The sequence below is a fragment of the Kogia breviceps genome, chromosome 19, assembly GCF_026419965.1.
Source record: "Kogia breviceps isolate mKogBre1 chromosome 19, mKogBre1 haplotype 1, whole genome shotgun sequence".
In the NCBI taxonomy this organism is placed as follows: Eukaryota; Metazoa; Chordata; class Mammalia; order Artiodactyla; family Physeteridae; genus Kogia; species Kogia breviceps.
In genome coordinates, this window is record NC_081328.1 from 1,266,359 (window position 1) to 1,293,178 (window position 26,820).

The window sequence follows — 26,820 nt, forward strand, 5'->3', positions numbered from 1 at the left end:
AGCCTGTTTCCTCTCCTGTAAAACGGGGCTGATAAGAGTAGCTACGCAGTAGGCTGTGTGAGGATTAAGTGTGCAAACACGTGGGAAGTGCTTAGAACAGAGACAGGCTCACGGTAAGTGCTGTGTGCGTGTGTAGCCGTTGTCAGCATCCTGGTCTTGATAAGATGATGGTGATGCTGGGTGATGAGAATGATTTGCGAGGGAAAGAGCTCAAGCAGGCCCTGGGCACGCATCCTAGTTCTGACACTTACTTGCGGTGTGACCGGGGCCAAGTCACTGCCCGTCTCGTCCCTGAGCCCCTTTCCTTACCTGGAAATTAGGGATGGTGACAGGACCCACCTCACAGGGTAGCTGTGAGCTCCAGCGCGTGCAGAGCTCCCCGGAGCCGCGGGCAGTAGCCGTCCCTGGGAATCTGCGCCGGGGGCAGGGCTCTAGCTTCCCTCTGGTAGCCGCTGTGTGCCTGCCCCTCTGGTGCTCCTGGCCAGGCTGCCGGCAGTGGGGAGGGGGCAGGGAGCCCGGTACGAGGAGTGCCCGCCACCGACAGGGTCAGGCTGGTTGGTCCCGGGTCAGGTTGAACCCTCGCGGCCGTCTCTGTGAACTTGGAAGCAGGCTCAGAGAGGGCCGATGACCGCCCGGGGTGGCCTGGTGAGGGAACGGAGGGAGGCCCCAGAGGCCAGGTCTTTGCCCACAGCCCCTGCAGACCCTACCCTGGCAGTGACGCTTTGCTCCAACGAGCCTAGGTGGGCCAACCTGGAACCTCTTCGGCCGTCCTTGGACCTCTGGCCTGGACGCTTTCCGCATAGCCCAGGAACTCCGGGCTGCCCGAGATCACGTGTAGAGCACTCTCGGGGCTCTGGGCTGGCCTGGGCCCTCTGACTGGCCTCGGGGTCCTCCCCCACTCCCGGCTAGCCTCAGGTCCCTCCTCATCCTCCCGTCAACTTCTACCCACCAGGTTCGTGTCTGATTACGGGCGGAATGGCTTCCAGGCTGTGTGTCAGCATCGCCTCATGCAGGCCATGGGCCAGGCCCAACAGCAGGGCTCTGGCGCCGCCCGCACCTTCCCTCTGACCCAGCTCGAGTGGACGGCAACCCAGGAGAAGGCCAGAATGGCGCTGGACGTGGGCTGCTTCAACGGTGAGCTGCCCTCTCCCCGCCGCCCGCCCCGCCCTAGGAGACGCTGGGGAGGGGCCTGCGGGATGTAGCCCTGGAGGGAGGTCAGCGTGTGGGGGCACACGGGGGCTGGGCCTGGAAGTGGGGAGGGGAGCCAGGGCCGTGAGATGCAAACTCGGGGTCCAGGACGAGAGCGGGGCAGCGGCGGGACTGGCCCGCGGACGCTCCGGGCTGAGCCCTGCACCTGCCGCCATCCAGGTGACCAGTTCTCCTGCCCGGTGCACTCCTGGAGTACGGGGGAAGAGGTGGCCGGAGACATCCTGAGGCACAGGTGGGCTCCTGGAACGCCCCACCCGGTGCCCCCACTGTGTGCCTGGGAAGAAGGAAGGGAGGGCCGAGGGGCCAGGCCCCCGGCCCCGGAGGGTCCACTCCGGCCACGAGTGGTGTCTGGCTCCCATCCCAGGGCCTCCCCCCGGCGGCACCTCTCGGCTCTGTCCCTCACCCCCAGCCCTTCGCGTGCTGTCTGCAGGGGGCTGGCCGACGGCTGGCGGGGCTGGACGGTGGCTCTGAAGAAGGGGGTCCAGTGGACAGAGCTGGCCGGCCACGACTACGTGCTGGACCTGGTGTCGGACCTCGAGCTACTCAGGGAGTTCCCGCGACAGAAAGCCTACTTCATCGTGGGCACAGAGGGGCCCGCGGCTGGCAGGGCAGGTCCCAGGTAGAGATGGTCTCTCCGGGCACGCGGCTCCCCCGCCCGGATGCTGGCTGTGGGGGCTGCGTTCTGAACTTAAGCTTCGAGGTCCTCACGGAGGTGGGGCTCGCCAGAGGGCCCCGCCTTTAAAGGGAGAGAGTCGGCCAGTTCCGGGGCGCAGGAGAGAGCGGGGGTTCTGGCAGGGCTCTGGGTCTCGGGGGGGTGAGCTGCTCTGTGCTCTGCGTCCCCGCAGGGTGTTTGGGAACAGCTGGGACTCGGACGAGGACACGCCCGCTAGGCCCCGGCCCCCGGGGCCCGCGCCCGCCATGGCCAACTCCGATGGGTACTGCAGCCACAGTGAGGACGGTACAAATGGGGAGATTGAGGCCCAGAGAGGGAGAGCGGCCCACCAAGGTCAACCAGCAGTGGCCGCTGTCTCTGGTGGGGAGGGGGCCTGGGAGCCGGGAGCCGTGATCAGCAGGAGAAGACAACTTGACTTTTGTGTCCCCCACAACCCCGCCAGACTCGGGCAGCCTTGGGGAGCCTGCTGTGCCCCACAAAGGACTGGACTGCTACCTGGATAGCCTCTTCGACCCCGTGCTGTCCTACGGGGATGCGGTAGGGACGCGGCAGGGCATTTGCAGACCGCAGCGCGGCGTGTGCACACGGGAGCCTCTCACAGCCAGGGCCGTGGGGTGGCGTGTCCCCTCGGGATCTCTGCTGGGGGTCAGGCAAAGGATGAGGGTGTCCTTACAGCTGGAGGTGCTCAGAAGGACCCACAGCTGGGGGTCCAGGACACACTGGGAGTGGGCCCCCGGGCACCCTTGCTCGCTCTGGGAGCTCCCAGGAGCCCCTGCAAGGCAGAACGCGAAGCCCTGAGCAGGGCACAGCCCCTCTGAGCCTCAGTTGGCTCCCCTGTGAAAGCGGTGGGTTGGGGCTCGCGAGGTTGCCGGAGGCCTGACCGGGCTGCCGTGTGGGCAGAGGCCGGGCACACGGCAGATGCCGGCGGGAGGCCCCCGGGACGCAGGCGGTGGCGGTGTCAGGTGCCTGTTGCCTTGGAACCTGGGGAGCACGGCCCTGGGGCGGTCACCTGAGCCACCTGCCCCCGCTCCCAGGACCTGGAGAAGCCAACAGCCATCGCCTACCGCATGAAAGGGGGAGGCCAGCCTGGTGGAGATGGCAGTAGCGACAGCAGAGGCAGCTCCCGGAGACCTCCAGAGCCAAAGCCAAAGCTAAGTCAGTGCCTGCCCCCGGTCGGTTCCAGGGTCGCGCAGGCTGGAGCCCCTCGGTTCTCAGGGCTGCTCTGGCCCTAGAACAGAGGCAGCGTCGGCCGTGGGGGGCGGTTGAGCCGGCGGAGGAGGGGCAGGCCTGGTAGGGATTCCCCCCCATCTCCCGAGCCTCTGGATCCACGTCCCCTGACACGGCCCCCCCCAGTTCCAGGCCTGGACGCCTCCACACTGGCCCTGCAGCAAGCCTTCATCCACGAGCAGGCTGTGCTGCTGGTGAGTGCCGGGCCGGGGGCCCGGGGGGGCGCGGGGGGGCGGAGCCTGGGCCTGCCCGCTCACCACCGCCGCTCTCCCCAGGCCCGGGAGATGACCCTTCAGGCCATGGCGCTCCGGCAGCAGCCCCTGAGCCCCAACCCAAGGCCATCGCCCCCAGAGGTGAGCCTGGGTCCCCAGGCGAGTGCTGTGGCGCCCGGGGGCATCGCTGCGCCTCTCTGAGCCCGGAGCCCCCTCAGCCCCTCTCAGGCAGACGCGGGGTCCCTGAGAGCAGACTGGTGTGTCCCGGGGAGTCCACCCCACGTCCCGCTCTCCGCAGAAACCCCTAGCGCCGGAGGCCCGGCCGAAGTTCGTAGGCACTGGACTCCCGGCCAAGCCCGTGCTCTTGCGCTCCGCTCCAAAGCCTGTGGCTCCCGCTCCTCTGGTCAAGGCCCCGAGGCCCCCCGCCAAGCCCGTGGCTGCCCCCATTCTAGCTCAGGGCCGGGCGCCTCCGGAATCCAGTGAGTGTCCTCTCCCGGCCGGGGAACCTCCCACTTCCCGGGGCGGGGCCGGGAGGGCAGTCTCACCTGTGCCCCCGTGCCCCTGCCGCAGCTTCGCCCGGCCTCGAGCTGGTCCGGTCCTCGATCCTCAACTCGGAGCACTTCCCGCAGCCCACGCAGCAGATCAAGGACATCGTCAGGCAGCACCAGCAGCCGGCCCGGGGGGGCCGGCCCGAGGCCTTCAGGTCAGCCTGGCCTCCCCCGCCCTCCGGCCGTCGTGCAGACGGCGGCCTCCCCACGGGCCCGCGCGGCCGCCACCCACGTGCCCGGCTGCTGGGTTCGCAGCGCCCCCCGCCTAGCGACTTCTAGGGAGTGAGTCTGTTCACACAGGAGGTCCAGATGAGCCCCCCAGGCAGAGGGAGGCCAGGACCGCTCTCCAGGGCGTGCTGTGTGACCTCACACCCGTCTCTGGTCCCTCTGGGTGACCGCTCTCCAGGGCGTGCTGTGTGACCTCACACCCGTCTCTGGTCCCCTCTGGGTGACCGCTCTCCAGGGTGTGCTGTGTGACCTCACACCCGTCTCTGGTCCCCTCTGGGTGACCGCTCTCCAGGGCGTGCTGTGTGACCTCACACCCGTCTCTGGTCCCCTCTGGGTTCTCCTTGATAGTGATGGGGGTGGAGGAAAATGTTGCCTGTTGTGGGATTATGTGGCTGGGAAGAGGAGACTCAGTGTCCCACCCACCAGGAAGGACGGCGGGAGGGTGTTCGTGAAGCGGCCGGACCCCCACGAGGAGGCCCTGATGATCCTGAGGGGGCAGATGAGCCATGCAGCGGCAGCACCGGGCACCCAGGTGAGGGGCGGGGCCTGGCTGGGCACCCAGGTGAGGGGCGGGGCCTGGCTGGGCCCAGGTGGGACACAGCACAAACTGGGGCCTCTGGGGGAGCCTCAGAAACCGGCTGCCCCTATAAGCTGTGGCCTTGCTGCTCCCCGCTGAGCGCTGTCTTTGGGGCAGGGACAGGTCCCCAGAGAGGCCGTAGCCCTGGTGAAGCCAGTGACCAGCACACCAAGGCCATCCGTGGGGCCCACTCCAGGTGAGGGCCAGGAGGGAGGGAGGGAGGGGCCCGAGGGCGGGTGTCCAGGCGTGAATACAGGTGAGACTTGGTCTGCGTGACGATGGCATGTGTGTCCGTGTCCCTGGGCCCGTGTGGACCTACAGTGTGGACGTTTGTGTAATTGCATCAGCCCTTAACACTGATTTCAGGCCAGGCCCACTCTGACTTCACTAAATCCTCACTAAGACCCTTCAACACAGTACCGTTTGTGCCTCTGGATGTTACAGGTGGGGAGACAGGCACAGAGAGGTTAAGTGACTTGCCCAAGATCACACAGCTCAAAAGTATCAGATCAGGGAGAGAAACCCACCAGGCCTCCTGGCATCACAGCTGGAGCCCTGACCTCTGCATCCCCTGCCTCACGGCAGCCACAGCCATCTTAACAGAGATCAGTCAGTTCACGTCACGCCCTGCCAACAACGCTCCCGTGGCTCCTGGGATAAACTCCAGACTCCTCACTGTGGCCCACGTGACGCAGCACGACCTGCCCACCTTCCCAGTCGCGTCTCTTCCCGTTCCCCCCTCAAGACACTCTGTTCCTCGCTGTTTCTGGCACACACCGAGCCCACTCCCGCCTCAGGGCCTTTGTCCCTGCTGTCCCCTCTACCTAGAATGCTCTTCCCGGAAGACCTTTGCACGCCCGGCACCTCCTCATCATTCGGGTCTCAATGTCACCTCCTCAGAGAGGTCTGCCCGACTGCCCAGACCAAATGCCCCTCACAGACCGGCCCCCCAGACTCTACAAAGTCGCCGGTTTTATTTGCACCCCAGCTCCAGGCACTGAGAGCTCTGTCCTTTCTGAACTGTCTGTTCCGCCCACACCTGCCGGGGCCTGGCCTCCAGGCAGCAGCCTGTCTCTCCTGCTCCCGGGCACCCGGCCCCTGGCTGGGCCTGCAGGCGCTGGCTCTCCGTGTGCGGGGAGGAGGGCTGGGCTGCGTGAGTGCACGTGTGCCCGCGTGGTCAGGTGTGTCTGCGCCACGGGCCAGGAGGCCTCTCTGCCCCAGCCCGCTCCCGCCCCTGCAGCGCTGCCCTCGCGGTCCCTGGAGCCGGCGGAGGACCCCGTGCAGACGCGGCTGCACCGCCTCCTCAGCCCCGACTTCTACGGCTACCGGAATGCCCCCTGGCAGATCTTCCTGCGCAAAGAGGTGTGGGAGCCCGGCTGGGGCGGGAGACCGGGTCAGGGCGGAGCTGAGACAGGGTCAGGGTCAGGGTCAGGGTCAGGGTCAGAGCGAGGCCGGTGCAGAGCGAGTGGGGCTGCAGCGGGGGAGGGGCCTCCAGAAGGTCCTCACGGAAGCCCCGCCCCCACAGGTGTTCTACCCCAAGGACAGCTACAGCCACCCTGTGCAGCTGGACCTGCTGTTCCGCCAGGTGAGGGCCTCTCCTCCCTAAATGCCTCGTGTACGCAGCAGGGCAGGGGGCGCGTAGCCTAGCCATCTGCAAATCCTCCTCCTTGGATTTGGGGTCCTCGACCACAGTGAGGAGGGGAAGCTGTTCTGCCGAGGTCGCCACTGTAGACGGGGTCAAAGAGCCCACAGTCCCACCTAACCAGACTCACAGCTGGTCTGAGCTACACGGGGCCTGGGGTCCAACCCAAGCCCCACCATACAGATTAGAAAACTAGGGCTTGGGGAGGGTGGAGGTGAGGAGAACGGAGTGGGATCTGACTCACGCAGATGGCCCCGCTGTTGCGTGAAGGCACCCCTGCCACGTTCCCAGTCGTCCTAAAGCAGTCCGGCCTGGGCTCCCGGCTGGGGGAGTCCCACGGGCCACCGCATCCCACTCCCCCCACAGATCCTGCACGACACGCTCTCCGAGGCCTGCCTGCGTATCTCTGCGGAGGAGAGGCTCCAGATGAAAGCCCTGTTTGGTACCGTGGTGGGCCAGGGGGAGGGAAGGATGTCGATGGGGCAGCCGGCTAGACCCCCCCCCGCCAGCCCCACCAGCCCCCCCCCGCCCCCGCTCTGCTCCTGGCCTCTCCCACGGCCCGGCCGCAGGTCTGGGTTGGGCCCTGCCTGAGCGGCTGTGGCCTCGGCCGTCCCTGTCTGTCTGTGGACATCAGTTTCCCAGTATGGACGCTGGGAACACAGCAGACTGACAGCTTCTTGCTGAGGGTCCGCCTCCCGCCATGCCACGTGGGACAGTCCTGACCCGACCTGTGTCCCTTAGCCCAGAACCAGCTGGACACACAAAGGCCCTTGGTGACGGAGAGCGTGAAGCGGGCCGTGGTCAGCATTGCACGTGACAGCTGGGAGGTCTATTTCTCCCGCCTCTTCCCCGCCACGGTGCGAGCCCCCTGCCTGCCCCCTGCCCGCCCAGGGGCTCCAGGGGTGAGGCCGGAAGAGGCTCACGTGCCCCTTGTCCCCACCCCAGGGCAGCGTGGGCACCGGCGTGCAGATCCTAGCCGTGTCCCACACGGGCATCAAACTCCTGCGCGTAGCCAAGGGCAGCCACGAGGCCGGTGGGCAGCTTCGGGTCCTGCGCACATACAGGTGGCTGGCAGGCGGGCGGGAACGGGGCTGGCCGGACTCTGGACGTGGGCCAGCACCGGCGCTTCCTCGCCGGCTTGCTTCACAGCTGTTGACTGAGTGCAGTTGGCCCTCCGTATCCGCAGGCTCCACATCCACAGATCCAACCAACCACGGATGGAAAATATTCAGAAAAACAATTTCACAAAGTTCCAAAAAAGCAAAGCTTGAATTTGCCGCTCACCAGCAGCTATTCACATAACGTCTATGTGGCCTTTATGACTATCCACACAGCACTTACATTGAATTCGGTGTTAGGTGTAATCTGAAAAGAAAAAAAAAAAAAAGTAATCTGGAGGTGGTTTCAGGTCTACGGGATGTGCATAGCTTATACGTAAATATCAGAACATTTTATTGGAGGGACTTGAGCATCCGTGGATTTGGGTGCCCTCGAAGGGCCCTGGAACCGCTCAGTCCCCCCCGGATACGGAGGGGCGAGTGGACCTACAACATGCACGGCTCGGTGCCAAAGCCCTTCATTCAGGGAAGCGGGGGCTCATAGAGAGGTGTTGCTTGTCTCGGGTCCCACAGCCCAGAAGTGGGGAGCTGGGAGCCACTACCCCATCCCCATCCCCGGCCACGCCGCAGCCCGGCCCTCACAGAGCTCGCCGTGCGGCGGGGGCGACCGTGTGAACAGCCAAATGCAGACGCAGCTCCCAAGGGAAAGGGTGCTTCAGCGCGAGACCTTCCTGAGTCCTCGGACTCCTCCCTCCTAGCAGCCCCCTTGTCCTTTATACCAGAGCGCGGGGAGAGCCTCACTCACCGGTTAGGTGCCGGCTCCTTGCTTCAGGAGATGGAGAGTTTGCTCCCGGAGTGAAAGAGAGAGATTTGCGTGGGCAAAATCTGGGAGGTTGGATCCTGAGGCAAAAAAATAAATAAAAGGCACAACGTGAGGAGGCCTGGAAGGTTGTGGGTTCACAGGGTGTGGGCAACACAATAGAGCTGCGGACGGGACGGGGGCGGGGGGAGCCGGCAGGGACAGAAAGCAGGACGGTGGGTGGGGGGCATCCCTCTAGCTGCGGGGTCCCGCCCTCATGCCACCTTCCCCTCCTCCAGCTTTGCGGATATCCTGTTTGTGACCATCCCCTCCCAGAACATGCTGGAGTTCAACTTGGCCAGCGAGAAGGTCATTCTCTTCTCAGCCCGAGCTCACCAGGTCAAGACCCTGGTGGACGACTTCCTCCTGGAGCTGAAGAAGGTCAGGGCCCTCCTACCGATGTCCCCAGCAGGGCTGAGGGCCCAGAACGGGGCTCGTGCCTGGGAAGCAGGGATGCCTGTGTGCGTCGGCAGCTGTGTCCATAGGCTCTTGCACGGGCTGTGCCTTCCAGCCGGGGTGCCCCGTCCCCCTCTGCCCGCTCCTCCACAGTCCTTTACTAATGCCTCTGGGCTCCATGGCAGCTGCGTTGCTCACGCTCCGAGGACTGCAGTGGGAGCATCCGCCCCCACGCTCCCTCCAGGCCAGGCAGCCCCCGGGCCCGGCACCTGGCCTCAGTGGGGAGGCTTCAGGAGGAGTGGAGGGGGTGAGGCCTGGGCCAGTGCTCTGACGTCCTGTGTGCGGGGCAGGGGAGTGGCCCCTGGTCTCCGGGAGGAGGGGGATGGGACTGCAGCCCTCACCCAGCCCCCGGCTGACCCAGGACTCGGACTACGTGGTCGCTGTGAGGAACTTCCTGCCTGAGGACCCGGCGCTGCTGGCCTTCCACAAGGGTGACATCATCCACCTGCAGCCCCTGGAGCCGCCTCGAATAGGTCAGCGCCACCGGGAGGGGTGGGCACGGTGGGGGAGGCGCGGCGGGGTGGGGGGGGCTCCCAGCAGCTGCTGACGTAGGTGCGGCCCTCAGGCTACAGTGCTGGCTGTGTGGTCGGCAAGAAGGTCGTGTACCTGGAGGAGCTGCGGCATCGAGGGCCTGACTTCGGTAGGTACCCCAGGACCCCCGTGCAGCTGCCCAAACTGCCAGACCTAGAAACCCCACACAGAGCGGATGCGCGATGGGGTTCTGGGGTCCCAAAGGGTCTGGCCTGGCTGCAGCTCCTGAGGAGGCCATGCAGCCCAGCCCTCTGCCCGCATATGTGGCTGAAGGGTCTCCGTGGACGTTAGCGTTTCCGTGTGTGTGGCCCAAGGGTCCACGAGCGCTGCGTTCCGCTCTCTGCAGCTCCCGCTGAGGGAGCGCCTCCCCCTCCCAGAGCCCGTGTCGTCCTCTGTGGACGGCCCGTGGCACGCCTCCCGCGCGAGCTCTGTACCCCCCGGGCCCCCCTGCTGCTCAGAGCCCATCCCGCCCCCTAGGTTGGCGCTTCGGGACCGTCCATGGGCGTGTGGGCCGCTTCCCTTCCGAGCTGGCGCAGCCTGCGGCCGCCCCCGACTTCCTGCAGCTGCCTGCGGAGCCGGGCCGGGGCCGCGCCGCCGCCGTGGCCGCCGCCGTGGCCTCCGCTGCCGCTGCCCGGGAGGTGGGCCGCAGGAGGGAGGTGAGAGCTGCCCGGGGCTGGGCCGAAGGGCGGGCGCGGCAAGGGCGTCCGCCTGACTGTGGAGGTGGAGGGCAGGGGCTCAGCCAAGAGCAGGCCGTCCTGGGGCCCGGCAGCCTGGTTGAGCCAGCCAGACGTTTGACCTATTGCGATGAGACCCCGCCCCCCCGTTTGACCTATTGCGATGGGACACACACACACCCCCCGCCCCCCGCCCCGAAGTGACCAGAGGTGGCTGGAGGCGTGGCCAGTGGGGTCGGGTGGGCGGGGGTCAGCGGGAGGGGTGTGGCCAGGCCAGTGGGGCAGGAGCAGCCTGGGCCGGGGCGGGGCCAGGTGAGAGGGGCGGGGGCAGCCCCAGTCCCGTGGCACAGAGCTCGCCAGGGTGGAGAGAGAGAGAGCGGTGGGGGGCGGGGTCAGCCGGACCAGGCCGCTGGGGAGGCAGTGGGCCCACGCGAGAGGGTCTGGGCACAGCCGGGGGTGGCGCTGGGCCCACTCTGACCGGGCGGTGGGCGGGGGCGGCCGGCCCTCTTGCAGGGTCCCCCGGTCAGGGCTGGCTCCGCGGACCGCAGGGAGGATGGCCTGGCTCTCCCACCGTACACGATGCTCGAGTTTGCCCAGAAGTATTTCCGAGACCCTCAGAGGAGACCCCGGTGAGTGGTGGCCCCACGCCGCATCCCCACCCTGGGGAGGGTCCCTCCGGGGCTTCTCGCGGCTGCCCAAGCGGGAGGCCCCAGTTCTGGGGGGAGATGAGAAACCCTGAGGGGCGAGGCCCACCTGCAGCCCCCACTCCGGGGGCCTTGCTGCCCGGTGAGCTGACACGGAGTCAGGCACACTCCAGGTGGGAAGCGGGTGTAGCCGGAGCTCGGAGGCAAGACTCGTCAGTGGTGTCCGCTTCCTGTTGCAGGGACGGCCTCAGGCCGAAATGCAAGGAGGGTCGGGAGTCCAGAACCTTGGAGGACATGCTTTGCTTCACCAAGGTGTCCAGCCCCCGGCCCCCTCTGTAAAATGGCGGCACAAGAGCCCCCTCCCAGGCCCGTGGGCCAGACAGCCTTGTCCCCCGTGGGACCCAAGCACTCAGTGCCCTGAGGGCCTGCGTTCCTCACAGGGACGGTGTCTTCCCTAGCGGCGTCCCGGCTGCCTTTCGGTGGCGTGGACCCTCCTGTTGTAAGAGGAGGCACCGTGTGGGCCTCCCCTCCTCCCCTCCTCCCCTCCTCCCCTCCTCCCCTCCTCCCCCTCCGGACCCAGTCCCCACCCCCTACCCCGTCACAGGCCCCGCCCCCATGACTCAGCCCCTCCCATCAAGAGCCCGCTCCCTGGTGACCCAGCTCCTCTCCCCACAGACCCCGCTCCAGGACTCCCTCATTGAGCTCAGTGACAGCAGCCTCAACAAGATGGCCACAGACATGTTTCTAGGTGTGTGGGGGGGGACTGCGGCCAGGGCTCTGGGCCAGGTGGGACCCCGCACTGTGACCCCTGCTCACCACCACCCCTTCCCTCAACTCAGATGCGGGGCCCCTGCAGAGAGGAGGAGCCTCCCCCCTCTCCTCCGGCCACAGCCTCCCGGGGAGGCGTCCAACCCCAGGGTCCCCAAGGGGGGCAGGCAGCTGGGGGTCTGGTGGCCCGAGTGGGACAGGTGTTTCCTGCAGCTGTGATGCGGTTCATGGGGGATGCCTCGCTGAAGGGCCAGAGCGAACTGGACGTGCTTTGCACCCTCCTGAAGGTCAGTCCCGCCGGCCGCCGGTGCTCCCTTCCCATTTACCACCAGACTAGCGGGACTTTGGGGTGGAAGGCCGTCACGTGGCCCAAAGAGGAATGCATCCCACTGGTGGGGAGGGGTCCAGGGAAGGGGCACCAGGCCCATCTCCCAGTGCCCACCCTGTCCCTACGTGCTGGGCGTGAGACCTGTGACCTGGCCCGCCCTCCTACAGCTGTGCAGGGACCATGAGGTCCTGCGGGACGAGTGCTACTGCCAAGTTGTGAAGCAGATCACAGACAACACCAGCACCAAGCAGTGAGTGTCTTCCCCTCCCCCAGCGCATCCAGGCTCCAGGAGGGGCCAGTCAGCCTCCCGGAGTCTCTCCCCCTGTCTCTCCCTCACTCCATAGACAGAGCATGCTTGGTCTGGGACAAGCCCTTTCCCGTCTCTGAGCTTCAGTTTCCTTATCTGGAAAATGTGGTGATAACGTGCGAGTCCAGGTTCTTGGTTGCAAGTGACAGAAACCCGATTAAATCTGGTTTAAGCAGAAGAGGGTTCAGGTAACTAAAAAGTCTAACATAGGACTTCAGGCACAGCTAGATCCAGGTGTCATCAGGAAGCAGTCCTTCTCTCTATCTTGGCCCTGCTTTCCTCTGTGTTGATATCATTCCCAAGCAGCATATCCCATAGGTTGGAGAGAAACATTTCCCAGCTCAGCAATCCCAGGGAAAGCGAGACTGACCCAATATTTGTAGCAAAAATTCCCAAATCCGGTCTCACTGGTCCCATGCCCATCCCTGAGCCAACCACAACAGCTGGACAATACAGTGCTCTGATTGGCTAGACCTGGGTCATGTGCCTGTGCCCAAACCAATCACCATAGCCAGAGGGAGGCTGAACTCTGTAATTGGCCAGACCGGGCTCCCACACCCGTCCCCCGTGGCCGGGGACTGCAGTGTTCTTCTAGTCGGGCCAGGTCCTGGCTCTGATACCCATCTCCAAACCACAGGGACCGGGAGGGGTGGGTGGTTTCCCAAAGGAAGCCCAAGCGCTGTCCCTAGACGCCGGAGGTCCCCACAATGAAACCCTCACACCAGGGCAGCGCAAAGGTGAGCTTCCGCGTCCCGCACACGACCCGCGCAGTGGGGACCCGAAGCGTGTGCCACCCTCCTGTCCGCTTGCTCGCACCCCCCAGGAATTTCAGAGCCACTCAGCACGTCCTCCTGCCCCTCCCACCCAGCCTTACCAGCCACCAGCTCTGCACAGGGTCCCCCGGCCCTCTTTCAGTGACCGTCACCTAGAGAGATGCCCCCGGGGAAGGCTTGTCTTTTGGCTGGCGGGGGGGGGGGGGCTCGTCCTCTTCCTTCCCTACCTCCCACCTGGATTCTCAATAGAACACAGCTTCTGCATGGCTCTGGGCCCACTGGCCCTGCTCCCACTGGGCAGGGAGGAGGAGCATCCTCAGAAGATGAGCTGCCTGAGAGCGGGGAGAGACTCCCGGCGTGGCACTGTAGTGCGACGGCCACCTGCAACGTAGCCCCGTGTGTGTCCTCGCAGGGACAGCTGCCAGCGAGGCTGGAGGCTGCTGTACATCGTGGCTGCCTACCGCAGCTGCTCCGAAGTCCTCCAGCCACACCTCGTTCGCTTCCTCCAAGACGTGGGCCGGACCCCGGGCCTGCCCTTCCAGGGTGAGGGGCCAGCGGGTTGGGAATCAGGGCCAAGGGCTTGTCTGCATGAGGACCTGCCGGGCAGCTGACCGAAGGGCCTGGCCCTTCACAGGTGCCCGGGCAGTGTTTACTAACATCAGTCCATCCCCAGACGTTTGTGGAGGTCCCACAGGGGCTGATGCGATGGGTTGTCTGATCTAATGGGGGGGAGGACGGCGTATCAGGGAAGGCTTCCCAGAGGAGGTGTTGCTCTGGGTCGTGAGCACATGGGAGGGATTTCTAGGTAGGCTGAGTAGCAGGGGTGAAGGCCCAGAGAGGAGGATGTGTGGCATGTGGGAGTGCAGGAGGAGGAGGCGGCAGGGCCCTGTTTCTCTGGTCTTTGGGAATCAACAAGGGTCTTGAGAGGGTTCAGGCGGGGGCGCCAAGGCTGGTGTCAGGGTCTTGGCCTTTTCCCCTTGGATTCTGGAGGAAAGGGGCCGCTCCTCAGCCTCAGCCCCAGCCTAGCTTCCAGAGCAACCCCTGGGTCCCCCTAAGACAGAGGCCAGGGCCCCTGTGGTTACCACGGCGGCCGTGAAGGAGATGGGGACCTCACTCTCTTTGCTTCTGAAGCCTCTCCTTTGACTCAGCAGACTCCCCTGGACTCAGAGGTGAAGAGACGGAGCTCCAGGGAAGGTGGCAGCGTGTGCCCAGCCTTCCTGACCCCTCCCCAGAGCAGGGCGAGGGCACCGCTTGGCCCAGAGAGATGGGGAGACAGACGGTGGGGGCTTCTGCACTGGGGGGCTGCGCACAGCCGCGTCATCTTAGCCACACGCGGCCCCACCCTTCTACGCCCCGCCCCGTGGGCTCAGGGCTGGGCCCGGAGGAGCCCCTCGCTCCCCCGCCCACCCCGGGCCGGGCCCTGACTCCCGTCTCTGCAGGGATCGCCAAGGCCTGTGAGCAGAACCTCCAGAGGACGCTGCGCTTCGGTGGCCGTCTGGAGCTCCCCGGCAGCATGGAGCTTCGCGCCATGTTGGTGAGTGGCGGGGGCGTTGGCGTGAGTGAGACGGCCCGGCCCAGAGACCCCGTCCCGCGCGCTCGCCGGCCCTGCCCGGTCCCTGTCGGGGACCCCCACGGAGGGGACCGCAGCTGGCCCAGAGCCCCGGCCCGGCCTCTCCCACCTCCCCGCTCTCCTCACCCCAGGCCGGCCGCAGCTCCAAGAGGCAGCTCTTTCTTCTCCCCGGAGGCCTCGAGCGCCATCTCAAGATCAAAACGTGCACCGTAAGTGGCAGGACGTCTCCGTCGGGCCTCCAGGGTGGGCCCCCAAGGGTGCTGAGCCCCCCAGGCCCCCCCACTAGGCAGGATTCATCTCTCAGAGGATCAGCCTGAGTCTGGGGTGGGGCGGGACCTCCAGCTCGGGATCAAACTGCAAATGAGAGACGGGCCGGCTCGGAACCCGAGTCTCGCAGACTCCAGAAGCTGTGCCCTTTCCTGCATGAGGCCGGCTCCCAGGCACCTCGGGGATCCTCGCCTCTGCGCAGGGGGTCTGGGTGGGCTTGGGGGCCAGAGGTCGCCAGGCCGGTTCAGGCTCACGCTTCCCTCGCCGCAGGTGGCCCTGGACGTGGTGGAGGAGATCTGTGCTGAGATGGCTCTGACCCGCCCCGAGGCCTTTGATGAGTATGTCATCTTTGTGGTCACCAACCGAGGTGAGTGGCCGGGGGGTGCGGCTTGCTGGGCCCACGCCCACCACCCCCACTGTGAGGCCCAGGTCAGATGCTGCTTCCTCCAGGAAGCCCCTAGGCCCGGGTAGAGGGACCACTCTGCCCCGAGCCCCCCAGCCCCGCGTCTGCCCCTCGGGCCACTCGGTGGGCCCTGCCCTCAAGGAGGAGGGGACTTGCTAGGACAGGACTCCTGGACCCACAAGCGCAAGTTCTTTCTCCTGTCTCTTAACGCCTCAACAGTGGCCGTAAGGGCCCCCGCCCTTGGTCTCACCTGGCCCTTCTCGGTTCAGCCGAACCCCTTCTCCCTGCAGCCCACCTGCCGTAGGCCGTGGCCTCGCTTCCTGCCACCAGCCTGGCAGTTCCGTCCACCTCCAACCGGCCCTCCCGCTGCTGCCTCGGCTCCGAACTGTGTATCCTCAGCCCTGCTTGCCCCGAATCCAGCCGAGACACGGGGAGGGGAAGGCAGTAACAAAATGATCCCAGTAACTGAATTTATGGAGCAGAGGCCATGTCCCAGGCACTGCTGAGATCAACGTCATCTTACAAACTGCTTTAATCCCCGCCACAACCGTATGAAATGAGACGGGTATTGTTCCCATTCACAGATGGGAGAACTGAGGCCCAGGGAGACTGTATTAGTCTCCTGTTGCCTCCATAACAAATCAGCACATACTCACCGGGTTAAAACAACACACGTTTATCATCATATGGTTTGAAGGTCAGAAGTCCTGCGACCAGAGTGTCCTCGGGGCTCACTCCTTCCGGGGGCTCTGGGAAAGAGTCTTTTTCCCGGCCTTTTCTGCTTCTAGAGGCGCCCACGCTCCTTGGCTCACGGCCCCTTCCTTCGTGTTCACAGCCAGCAGCGTAGCACCTTCCAGTCTCTCCTCCTCTAAGGACCCTTGAGGCTAGACTGGGTCCACCGGGGTACCCACGATAATCTCCCCATCTCAAGATCCTTAATCAGGTTTCAAAGTCCCCTTTGCCGTGAACGTACGTATTCACAGGTGGTGGGGAATAGGACGGGGACGTCTTTGGGGTCGGGCTGTTACTCAGCCCGCCGCAGAGGTTAGGGGACTTACCCAAGGTCACACAGCTGGGGTTTGAACCCAGACTGTCTGGCCTGGAGAGTCTGGACTTTATCATCGTGCCGCACCCCCTCTCTTTGGTGAAATTTTGCCGAAGGTGTGGGGTGGGAAGCGGAAATGTCAGTTCAGGAAATGAAGACTTAAGCCTCTCGTACCGGCTGAGACCGCTCAGTGCCAGACCCCGCCGTCCTCCCCGCCCACCCCAGGAGACCGGCAGGGGCTTCTCCCCTGAGGGAGTTCTGCAGAAAGGCACCCACGGGCCCTCCTGATCTGAGGCCTCCCGTGCCCCTCCTTGTCGCCAGCCCTCCTCTGGGAAGGGGCTGGGCTTTCTCCGAGCACCAGGCAGGGCGCTTCCCTAGACCTAGGCGGGCTGTGGCGTTTGCGGTCACATCCTCCACGCGCACAGGCACCCTGTCCCTTACGCGTGCTCTCCTCTCCTGAGGATGCTGTGCCCCAGGGCGGGGAGGGGCTTGCCACTTGCACCCCAGCCAGCTGCCCCCGGGCTCCCCGCAGGCCAGCACGTGTGCCCGCTCAGCCGCCGCGCCTACATCCTGGACGTGGCCTCGGAGATGGAGCAGGTGGACGGCGGCTACACGCTGTGGTTCCGGCGCGTGCTCTGGGATCAGCCGCTCAAGTTCGAGAATGAGCTCTACGTGACCATGCACTACAACCAGGTCAGCGCGCGGGCCGCTCTGAGGCTCTGGAACGTTCCGCCGCCCCCCCCCGCCCCCCGGGCCTTGGCATTTGAGGCCTTCATGATTCGGGCCCCGGGGCGCCCGCTCCCCGCGCGGGCTCCGCCTTTCTGAGTCTTCCGGCGAGGCTGCCCCGACGGCACCCCTACGGGAGGCCACTCCGTCCTCCTTCCTCTGGCTCTCCTCCCGCGCTGGGCGCCCGGCCTGTCCCTCGCTGAAAGGCTTCGCCTGGCCTTGTCATTGTCGTGGTGCTGCCCCGCCCCCTGGACACTTGGTCGTCTGAGTCAGGGTCGCGGGGTTAACAAAGCCTGGTTCTTCCTCTTGTGCTGGCACCCGCGGATGTGCTTGGACAGCGAGCGCGTGCTTCTCTGGAGCTGGCGCCGAAGCTGTGGCCATCCCGAGTCCAGATCCGGCCACCGGGCTCCGTGCCCGCGGGTCAGCCAGCGGCAGCCTGAGGACTGGTGGCGGTGGGACCCCGGGTCCTGCATGCTGCCGGCGGGCGCCAGTGCTTCCCGGGGCCCCGTGGCTCCCCGGCCACAGCCCTCCCAGCTCGCCGTCGTGTGTCGCTCCTCCCCGAAGCCCAGGGAGGTGGCAGGCCACCCTGCCCCGGAAGTGAGAGGGGCTGGAACCACTCAGTGTCTGTGTCTGCGCCTCCCAGCCGCCTGCCCGGTGCCTGGCCGCCCACGGCCCCTCACCGGCCTCACCCCGTCCCCCGCAGGTGCTGCCCGACTACCTGAAGGGCCTGTTCAGCAGCATCCCGGCCGGCCGGCCTGGCGAGCAGCAGCTGCAGCAGGTGTCGAAGCTGGCCGCGCTGCAGCACCGAGCCAAGGGCCACGCCTACCTGCCCAGCACGTGAGCACCCACCCAGCCCAGCCCGGCCCGTCCAGCCGGGACCCCACCCCCGGGCACGACAGGTCGCTGCCAGCTGGTAGTAATAGCTCAGAGCAAACTGAGTGATAAAGAGCTTTCAGGACACACACCCTGTGGTCCGGGAAATACACATGGCCCCACAGAAAGATTTGGCCACGGAAGCGTTCACCGTGGTGTCGCCTACAATCTCCGACGACAGGGAATTCCTTAAAAGAATTGTGGGGGGGACTTCCCTGGTGGCGCAGTGGTTAAGAATCCGCCTGCCAATGCAGGGGTCACGGGTTCGTGCCCTGGTCCGGGAAGATCCCACGTGCTGCGGAGCAGCTAAGCCCGTGCGTCACAGCTGCTGAGCCTGCGCTCTAGAGCCCGCGAGCCACAACTACTGAGCCCGCGAGCCACAACTACTGAGCCCACACACCCTAGAGTCCCTGCTCCGCAACGAGAGAAGCCACCGCAATGAGAAGCCCGCGCACCGCGACGAAGAGTAGCCCCCGCTCGCCGCAACTAGGGCCCGCACGCAGCAACGAAGACCCAACACAGCCAAAAATAAATTAATTTTAAAAAATAAAATTAAAAATAAATAGAAGATCCCACGTGGCACAACTAAGATCCGCTGCAGCCTAAATAATAAATAAATATTAAAAAACGAACTGTGGGCGTCAGGCAGCCTTTAAACTGATGTTTTCGAAGAGGCGAGACATCAGTCATCTCAGGCTCTCCATCTTCGGGGCCTTTTTACTCTTTTCTTTTTAAAACAAATTTATTTATTTATTTATTTATTTATGGCTGCATCGGGTCTTTCGTTGCTGCGCACGGGGTTTCTCTAGTTGGAGCGAGCGGGGGCTACTCTTCGTTGCGGTGCCTGGGCTTCTCATCGCAGTGGCTTCCCTTGTTGCAGAGCGCGGGCTCTAGGCGCACAGGCTCAGTAGTTGTGGCTCGCGGGCTTAGTTGCTCCCACGGCACGTGGGATCCTCCCGGACCAGGGCTTGAACCCGCGTCCCCTGCATTGGCAGGCGGACTCTCAGCCACTGCGCCACCAGGGAAGTCCCCTACTCTCTTAAAAATAAGACCCCCCCAAAGGGCTTTTGTTTCTGTGCGTCGTATCTACTGATATATTTACACTATTCAAAATTAACACTGAGGGACTTCCCTGGCCGTCCAGTGGTTAAGACTCCATGCTTCCACTGCTGGGGACACAGGTTTGATCCCTGGTCGGGGACTAAGATCAAACAAACAAAATTAAAACTGAGAAGCGATTTAAAATATTGACTTAGTAAGTAATTAAAAATAAGGACACCCCGGGTTAATATAAAGGCGTACATGTGATAACGATAATACAAATGGTGTAACGTAACATTACACATTAATATAAATAAGTTATGAAAACACAAGTGTATTTTCCCAAAAACTCCAGCGAGAAGAGCGGCGGTGTTTGACATTTTGCAAATCTCTGTACCATTTGGCGTGACAGACGGCAGCTGGACGCCTGTCTCTGCCTCTCTGTCAGTCTGTTGTGGTCTCACGTGTCACGTAGCCTCTGGCCGACTCCACCGTGCCCTTGTGAGGGAACGAGAGGGGAGAGCAGATGACCGCTCAGGTTCTTAAGGAAGTGATGTTACCCTCCCAGACCCTTGGCCACACTGTGAGAACCCCTGGGGTGAACCAGCATAGGGAAGGCAGTGGACTGTGGACAGAGGATGTCCCGGCGCCCAGCACACTGTAAGGGCTCAGCACCCAACTCTCTTTCCGTGCTGGCATTTTAAGGGGAACGTGCAGGAAGCACAGAAAGGTATCATCCCGGCCCTGGAGAAAGACAGTTGTGGCATTCCTACTCTTTGCAAGGTGCTCTGCACACGTTGTCTCAGCGAATCTCCCCAGCTGCACTTTTTAATTTTTTAAATAAATTTATTTATTTATTTCATTTTTGGTTGCGTTGGGTCTTCGTTGCTGCGAGCCGGCTTTCTCTGGTTGCGGCGAGCGGGGGCTACTCTTCGTTGAGGCGCGCGGGCTTCTCACTGCGGTGTCTTCTCTTGCTGCAGAGCACGGGCTCTAGGCGCACGGGCTTCAGTAGTTGTAGCACGCAGGCTCAGTAGTTGTGGCGCACGGGCTTAGCTGCTCCGCGGCATATGGGATCTTCCCGGAGCAGGGCTCGAACCCGTGTCCCTTGCATCGGCAGGCATATTCTTAACCACTGCGCCGCCAGGGAAGTCCCCAACCGCACTTTCTTTTCCCCTTTTACAGATGAGGAAACCGAGGCCCAGGGAGGGGATATGGCTTCCCCAGCTAATAGGTGGCAGGACCAGGATCCAGACCTGGGGAGACTGGGTCAGGAGCCAGGCTCTTACCCAGCAGAGCAGAGAGGAATTATATTGTCTGGAGGGTCTTTTGGGGGGTTCCGCTGACGTTCCCCCCTCCCCAGCGTGCAGCCCATGGCAGCCGGGACCAGTATTTGTTGGTGTTTTCCTCTCCCTGGGGCGGGGGCTACAAAGGACGAACCCACCTTGGGTTCAAGCCTCGGCCGGGCCCGGTCACTGTGTGACCTTGGACTAGCCGGTGAACGTCTCAGAGTCTCTGTTCCCTCCTCTGCAAGCGGGAAACCTGGTGGTACTGGCCAGCGGTTACTGAGCACCTGCTGTGTGCCCAGGCACCGAGTCGGCCTCACTCCCCAGCGATTAGGGGTCCAGGAGCTTTAGCGTAAAACCTGGCGGCACTCAGCGCGGCTTTTCCCTGCACGCCAGGCGCGAGGCCCAGGAGTACATCCCGGCCCAGCTCTACCGCACTGTGGCCAGCTCGGCGTGGCTCAGCATGCTCGGCCAGCACCGGCTGCAGATGCAAGCGCTCAGCCCCCACCAGGCTCGCGCCCAGTTTCTGGGTGAGAAGGAGTTCGGGCCGGGGAGGGAACCGCGGGGGCCTGGTGGAGGAGGGTGGGGTGGAGGCACCTGTGCCTTTGTACAGAGGCGTTTTTTGGTGCCAGTTTTGTAAAGCCCTCACCGCGGCCCCACCGGAGGCTGGGGGCCCCGGCAGGGAAGGAGTGGGGGGGGGGCCTGAGGCAGGCAGCTGGAGCGGCGGGAGGGGCCGCCCCGAGCAGGTGGGGGACACGGCACCGAGGCGCCTGCGTCACCTGCCCGCCCCTCCCCCGCCCCAGGCCTCCTCAGCGCCTCGCCCATGTTCGGCTCCTCCTTCTTCTTCGTCCAGAGCTGCAGCGACGGCGCGGTGCCCGCCCCCTGCATCCTTGCGGTCAACCAGAATGGCCTCAACTTCCTCAGCACCGAGACCCACGTGAGTGGCCTCAGCCCCGCCCCGCCCCGCCCCCCAGGGGATGGGAAGTCCAGCTCCACTGCTTACACCTGCGTGACCTTGGGCGCGGCTCCTTCCCTGTCTAAGCCTCACTGCCTCACCTGGGATGCAGGGCTGTTGTCGAGGTGAAAGGAGGTGGAACACAGGCCAAAGCTCAAAGCCTGTGTTGGTCTGCTGGGGCTGATGGGGCGGCGCTGGCAGGGCTTCAGCAACAGAAATCGTTTTCCTGGTGGTTCTGGACGGTGGACATCTAAGATCAAGGTGCCCGCAGCGTTGGCTTCCTCTGAGGCCTTTCTCCTTGCTTGTAGATGGCCGTCCTGCCCGTGTCCTCACACGGCCCTTTCTCTGTGTACATCCCCGGGGTCTGTGTGTCCCAATTTCCTCTTCTCATAAGGACAGCGGTCCCCTGGGACGGGAGCCCACCCTAACCTTCCCTCTTCAAAGGTCTGTCTCCAGATTCTGAGGTGCTGGGTCAGGGCTTCAGCATATGGATTTGAGGGACACAATTCAGTCCAGGACAAAAAGGATCTGCTACCCCTATTCTTAGTGCTTCCCGCGGGAGCGGGCTCTGAGATGAGGGCTGCAGGGCAAGTGGCTTACGTCGTACCCTGGGGGATACACCTGGGGAGGGGCGTGTTAGCAAGCAGGTTCCTCCTGCGGGGGCTGGCGCTCGCTCGGTCCAGCGGGGAACACGGCCCTCAGAGGACACCCCCCATCCCCCGTCATGCGGCTCGGGGAGGGGAGCTGGGTTGTCTGTCCGCCGGTGTCCTGTTGTTCAGGATGGGGTGCTGACTCACATCACTCCGGCTTCCCCTGTGTGGGGAAGCTCTGCTTTTGCTCCTGGGGCCGGAAAGAAAGCTCCAGACCAAGAGGGGCGGGTGTGAAGAAGCAGCCTTGATGTGAAGGTCAGGGCACCCCTGGCGTTTCCTGCATCCCTAGATCCCAAGCATTTAGAGCAGTTCCTGGCACACCACACACGCGTGCATCGGCATTTGTTGAAATAATTTGACAGGTGAGAAACTGAGGTCCAGAGAGGTAAAGTAGCTTGCTCCCGGTCACACAGCAAGTCACGGGAGAACTAGTACTCGAACCGAGCTGAGCTGTCACGCCACCAGCGGATCTGAACTCCAGGGGTGGGGGAAGGCTGGGTGAGACTGTCGCCCCCCCAAGCCTGTCTGCCCCCGTTTCCCCCAGGAGCTGATGGTGAAGTTCTCCCTGAAGGAGATCCAGTCGACGAGGACCCAGCGGCCCACGGCCAGCTCCAGCTACCCGTACGTGGAGATCGCACTGGGGGATGTGGCGGCCCAGCGCACCATGCAGCTGCAGCTGGAGCAGGTGGGCCCCGCCTGGCAGCCCGGCTTGTCACCCGGCCCCCCACTCCCTCATTCCGCTCACCAGGCTTTTCTCCGGGTCTGGCTCCAAGATGGGCCAGGTCCTGGCCGTGTCCCAGGGCGCATCCAGCCCAGTGCACGGGACAGAGCTAACCCAACACCTCACAGAACTGTCATGAGGGTGGTCTACCAGAGAAGCATCTTGATGGTGGGATCATGGGAAAGGGCGGGCCCAGGCTGTTTGCAGAATGGTGAGGAGTTCGATGGGGAATTGGGGAGACACAGCCAGGGAAGGGCAGGTCTTCAGGGTCCTTGAAGATAAAGCTAAGAGTCGGGGGCTTCCTCCTGAGGGCACTCGGGAGCCATAGAAGTTTGGGGGGAGGGCAGGACCCAGGCAGTTTGAGGACGCTCACCTGGGCTGAGGCTCGGAGGGTGGATTGTTGAGGTTGAGGGGTGGAGAGTGGGGTTCCCACGTGACAGGGAGGCCAAGGCCCAGCTGCCCTGGACCTTCTCCTGTTTGCAGTAACTGTGGCTGCTCCTTAAAAGCTGTGGCTGACCTCTAGGGCAGTCAAGTCCAAGTCTCGCAGTTCCCCGGGGGTGGGGCAGGACCAGAGTTCTCAGCCCACTGGACAGAGGGGACTGAGGTCCAGAGAAGGGGCAGAATCGGGGCTGGGCCCACACGTCTGGGCTCACCGCACCCACTCAAGATGTGGGCCCAGGACCACTTCTCACGGCACGGCCTGCCTTGGTGGGGCTGCTGTCCCGGGGCACGAGACAGGGGCTTCCACTGCCCCAGCCCTGCCTCTGAGGGAGGAGCCCCCCACCCCGGGCTTCTGGGGTGCCTGCGACTGGGTAGCAGTGTGCTTCCCACTGCTCCCCAGTCCTGCTCCTGCTGAGGTCACCCCCACCCTGGCCTTAGCTGTGGCTCAGCCTGCTTCCCAGAACCCCCAGTCTGAGCTCCCGCCACAGCAAACCCACCTCCTGGGACCTGCCCGTCGGTTGCTCCTTGGGCCCCTTTTCTGGAGACCCCTCCCCTGACGACCTCTAACTGGTGCTGAGTCCGGTCCCCCCTCCCCAACCCCGGCACCCCTCTGACCTGAGGCTTCCAAAGCCAGCTCTGCTGAGACAGCCCCTTATTTCTCTCTCCTGCCCTGACCCCCTCAGCATCGCCCTTGGAGACCAACAGGCCTCTGCCCTCACCCCTCACCCCTCACCCTTGCAGGCGCTTGGGCCCCCAACCCAGCAGCCCTTCCCGTCCCCGCCCCCTCCTCTGATTACCATGGCCTCCGCTCTCCTCCCTCCCCTTTGTTTACTTGCCCGCTCCCCCCACCCCAGCCCCCCTGCACTCACTGTCCCCTCTACCTGGGACGCGCTTCCCTGCATCACCGGGCTCCCTCCCGCCCTTTGTTCGGGGTTCAGCACAAACATCACCTCCTTCTAGAAGCCTACCCTGACCCTCCTCCCCATAAGATAATTCACTCTCTCCGCCTCAGTAGCCCTCTTATGGCTTGGAAATCACTTAGTTATTTGTTCCCAGATTGTCTGTCTCCCCACTAGAATGTCAGCCCCAAGAGGGCGGGGCAGGGCAGGGCTGTGTCCAGCTTGTCGGCACAGGTGTCCCTAGCACAGCCTGTCGTGTAGCGGGTGCTCAGGAAGTGAGTGGGTGGAGGAGGAGGAGGCCTTTTCGGCTTCTCCACTTGCTCCCAGCACCCTCCCCACCCACGACCTCTTTGTGTTGCCACCTCTGCTCTGCCTCTGTCATGTATGTGTAGAGGACACATTTATCAATTAATCATTCATTCTTTCAACGTATAACCAACCAGTGAGCATCTCTACGCAGCAGGTTCTGCACTTAGCTGCAGAGATACTGAGGAGACCTTCCAGCCCTGGCCCCCACAGAGCCCCAGGTCTCAGGGGTGTGACAGACATCAAAGACTCTAATAAACTGTGATCAGTGCTGGGAGGGTGTACCCGTGCTATCCAGGAGGTAATCAGTGAGGGCTTCCAGGAAGAGGTGATGTCTGAGTGCAGCCGTGATCCCGCCTACCTCTGACAGGCTGTGTGAGGGCATCGGGAAGCAACCCAGATTCTTATTGAGCCCCAGTTTCCACACCTGCCAAGTGGGGCTGCATTCCCAGTGAGGCCTGGAGTGCTGCAGCACGTGGGTGGGAGGGTGGCTGGTGGGGAGGAGCCCATCTAGCGCGAGCTGATCTCATTAACAGAGGTGGGGGGGGCGGGGGCGGGGGCGGGGGGGGCCAGGGTGTGGCTTTGGGTTCAAGTCCCACCATCCCCAGCTGTGAGGTCTGGGGCAAGTGGCTTCAGGGTGGCCTCAGTTTCCTCACCTGTGGAATGGGCTCTAAGAACGTCTGACTCATAGGGACACTGCAGGGACTGGGAGGGGTGGGACATGGGGGGCTCTTGGGACAGTGCCTGGCCTTCAGTCACCACCCAGTAAGTGCTGTCCTCCTTATTTTTACCCTCCCTCTGAGCAGCTTCCCAGCCCCCAGGAAGGGCCTGGGGAGATTCCAGCACTGGCTGTGGTCTGAGAGACCAATTTTCCACAGTCCCCGCTGCCTGTCCCTCCCCCAGCAGGTGGGAGCCCTGAGGCTGGGTCACAGCTCATTCTAGGCTGTGAGCGCCAGGTGGTAACCATGGCAGCACATGGTTAGAAACCATTTATTGACGGGGCTAATAGGTTTCAAGTCTAGCGGATTCACCTGTAGTAAAATCTCATAGCATCCTCCCCACGGCTCTGTGAGGCAGGCCCTGGTAAACCGAGCCCCCAGGGGTGAGACCACTGAGGCCCAGAGAGGTGCAGTAACTGGCTCCAGGTCACACAGGCCACATGCAGCAGAACTGGCAGATGCGCTGGTCTCCTCCCGGCTCACCCCTTCCCACCTGCAGCCTGGCATTCCTCCTCCTAGCTGCTTGGGCTCCTCCCAGGGCCCTGGGGAGGTGGGGACGAGGGTGGGGCCCACTGGTCCCGCCGCTGGAGGCTGGCCTCCGTCTCTCTCCCCTCTCCGGGCCACGTCTCACGCCAGGTGAGAGCTGGGAAGTGGGGCCTCTCACCGTCTCTCCTGCAGGGCCTGGAGCTGTGTCGCGTGGTGGCCGTGCACGTGGAGAACCTGCTCAGTGCCCGCGAGAAGCGGCTCACGCTGCCCCCCAGCGAGATCACGCTGCTCTGACCCAGCCCCCAGCTGCCCTGTGCCAGGACGCTTGCTGCGTGGTCCCAGGGGAGTCACCGGGCCAGAACCTTAGGGGAGACCAAGAGGTAGTAGGTGCGTGGCACAAGCCCCCAGGAACCTGAGAAGACTGATCCAGAGTTGGCATGGAGTTGCAGTGTGCAAACTTGGGTCAGATGGCAGGAGGGACTTCCAAAGACTGACCAGTGGGGCCTCCTGCCACCTACCACTGTGGCCCTGCCCCGACTCCCCCTGCGGCAGGGAAGCCCCACAAACTGAACCTGCCTTTGCTTTCCTTGGGGTCTGATGTTCCAATCTGCTCCATCTTCCTGTCCTGGTCCCTCACATGTCCCCCCCTCAGGTGCCCCTGCAGTGCTGCTGAGCTTGGATTCCTGGCTCTTGGTCATTTCTGTGCAAATAAAAGGTACTGCCTGGCAGCCTGTTCTCCATAGGGTTGTTGAGTGACTGGAAAACGAGCCTGAGGGAGGAGCCAGGAGGTGGAGGCCCAGGTTCCCCTGAACAGAGCTTCCAGCAGACATCTGTCCTTACCTCTCCCTGCGGGCCCCTGCCCCTCTACCCTGCACTCCTTGGGTAGCCCTAACCCCAGGACCCCATCACTGGATGGGCCACACGATATTTGAGAATGGTATAGTAGAGGGAGAGAGATGTTTCATGTCAGCGGCTGGGGAGGGAGGAGGCTGGGAAAGGGCTTCCCAGGGAATGGGATGTTTGGGTTGGGTTTTGAACCATGAGTAGGAGTTTGCTATAGGAATAGCTGGAGGGGACGGGAATGAACATTCTAAACAGAGAAAACTGTTTGTTCCCTACTCTTTCCCCCAAAGCCTAGGACAATGCCTAACGCAGAGCAGGTGCTTAAAAAATATTTGTCGCATGAATGAAAGAATAAATGAATGAATGTTGATGGGAAGTGCTAGTGCTTTGGGGAACTTGTGGGGGAGGGGAGGCTTGGGAGAGGAGGGCTGGATAGGTGTGTGGGGGCATAACTGGCTGGAGCCACGGTGTCAGAGGAGGGGTTTATTTACTTATCCAGTACCTATTAGGCACCTACTGTGTACTAGGCAAATGCCAGGCCCCGGGCATTGCTCCCAGTTAGAGGCTCTGCCCAGGTGAGAGGACTTCTGGGTTTCAGAATGCAAGTGGGCCGTGTGAGTGAGGCCCCAGCTGAAGCGCACGGAACCGGGAGGAACCTCCCGGCCCAACCCTGGCCACGATGCAGACTCCTGAGCTGGATGGTGTCTGAGGTCTGAGTTTTGGGAGGTTTGTTACACAGCAGTGGATGACTGAACAGCAGGACTTCGGGATTTCAGGACCTGGGCCTTACGGCAGGCATAGGCTCATGTTTTAACAGCTGTTCTGGTGCCTCAGTGGTGGCAGCAGCAGGTCGAGCCCTCGCCGGAGGTAACGATCCC

The 26,820-nt window shown here is 63.6% G+C and overlaps 1 protein-coding gene across 2 annotated transcripts in view; it reads left to right on the top strand.

The window, feature by feature from the left end:
* MYO15A (myosin XVA) overlaps window positions 1-25,839 on the top strand; it is a 50,407-nt gene extending 24,568 nt beyond the window's left edge. For both annotated transcript variants that reach the window (XM_067020688.1, XM_067020689.1), the window contains 36 exons: window positions 953-1,134; window positions 1,369-1,441; window positions 1,640-1,828; window positions 2,055-2,215; window positions 2,325-2,419; window positions 2,917-3,037; window positions 3,236-3,303; window positions 3,385-3,462; window positions 3,620-3,800; window positions 3,892-4,024; window positions 4,524-4,629; window positions 4,798-4,870; window positions 5,915-6,036; window positions 6,200-6,259; window positions 6,683-6,758; window positions 7,058-7,173; window positions 7,262-7,380; window positions 8,473-8,614; window positions 9,051-9,162; window positions 9,255-9,329; window positions 9,698-9,876; window positions 10,408-10,523; window positions 10,778-10,850; window positions 11,214-11,286; window positions 11,520-11,593; window positions 11,802-11,884; window positions 13,127-13,257; window positions 14,154-14,248; window positions 14,416-14,493; window positions 14,822-14,918; window positions 16,532-16,692; window positions 17,429-17,562; window positions 20,319-20,452; window positions 20,726-20,859; window positions 22,072-22,212; window positions 25,292-25,839. In XM_067020688.1, coding sequence (XP_066876789.1) covers window positions 953-1,134; window positions 1,369-1,441; window positions 1,640-1,828; window positions 2,055-2,215; window positions 2,325-2,419; window positions 2,917-3,037; window positions 3,236-3,303; window positions 3,385-3,462; window positions 3,620-3,800; window positions 3,892-4,024; window positions 4,524-4,629; window positions 4,798-4,870; window positions 5,915-6,036; window positions 6,200-6,259; window positions 6,683-6,758; window positions 7,058-7,173; window positions 7,262-7,380; window positions 8,473-8,614; window positions 9,051-9,162; window positions 9,255-9,329; window positions 9,698-9,876; window positions 10,408-10,523; window positions 10,778-10,850; window positions 11,214-11,286; window positions 11,520-11,593; window positions 11,802-11,884; window positions 13,127-13,257; window positions 14,154-14,248; window positions 14,416-14,493; window positions 14,822-14,918; window positions 16,532-16,692; window positions 17,429-17,562; window positions 20,319-20,452; window positions 20,726-20,859; window positions 22,072-22,212; window positions 25,292-25,393 — 4,087 coding nt within the window. In that variant the 3' untranslated portion in view covers window positions 25,394-25,839. The remainder of the gene's footprint in view (window positions 1-952; window positions 1,135-1,368; window positions 1,442-1,639; window positions 1,829-2,054; window positions 2,216-2,324; window positions 2,420-2,916; window positions 3,038-3,235; window positions 3,304-3,384; window positions 3,463-3,619; window positions 3,801-3,891; window positions 4,025-4,523; window positions 4,630-4,797; window positions 4,871-5,914; window positions 6,037-6,199; window positions 6,260-6,682; window positions 6,759-7,057; window positions 7,174-7,261; window positions 7,381-8,472; window positions 8,615-9,050; window positions 9,163-9,254; window positions 9,330-9,697; window positions 9,877-10,407; window positions 10,524-10,777; window positions 10,851-11,213; window positions 11,287-11,519; window positions 11,594-11,801; window positions 11,885-13,126; window positions 13,258-14,153; window positions 14,249-14,415; window positions 14,494-14,821; window positions 14,919-16,531; window positions 16,693-17,428; window positions 17,563-20,318; window positions 20,453-20,725; window positions 20,860-22,071; window positions 22,213-25,291) is intronic.
* The last annotated feature ends 981 nt before the right edge of the window (window positions 25,840-26,820 follow it).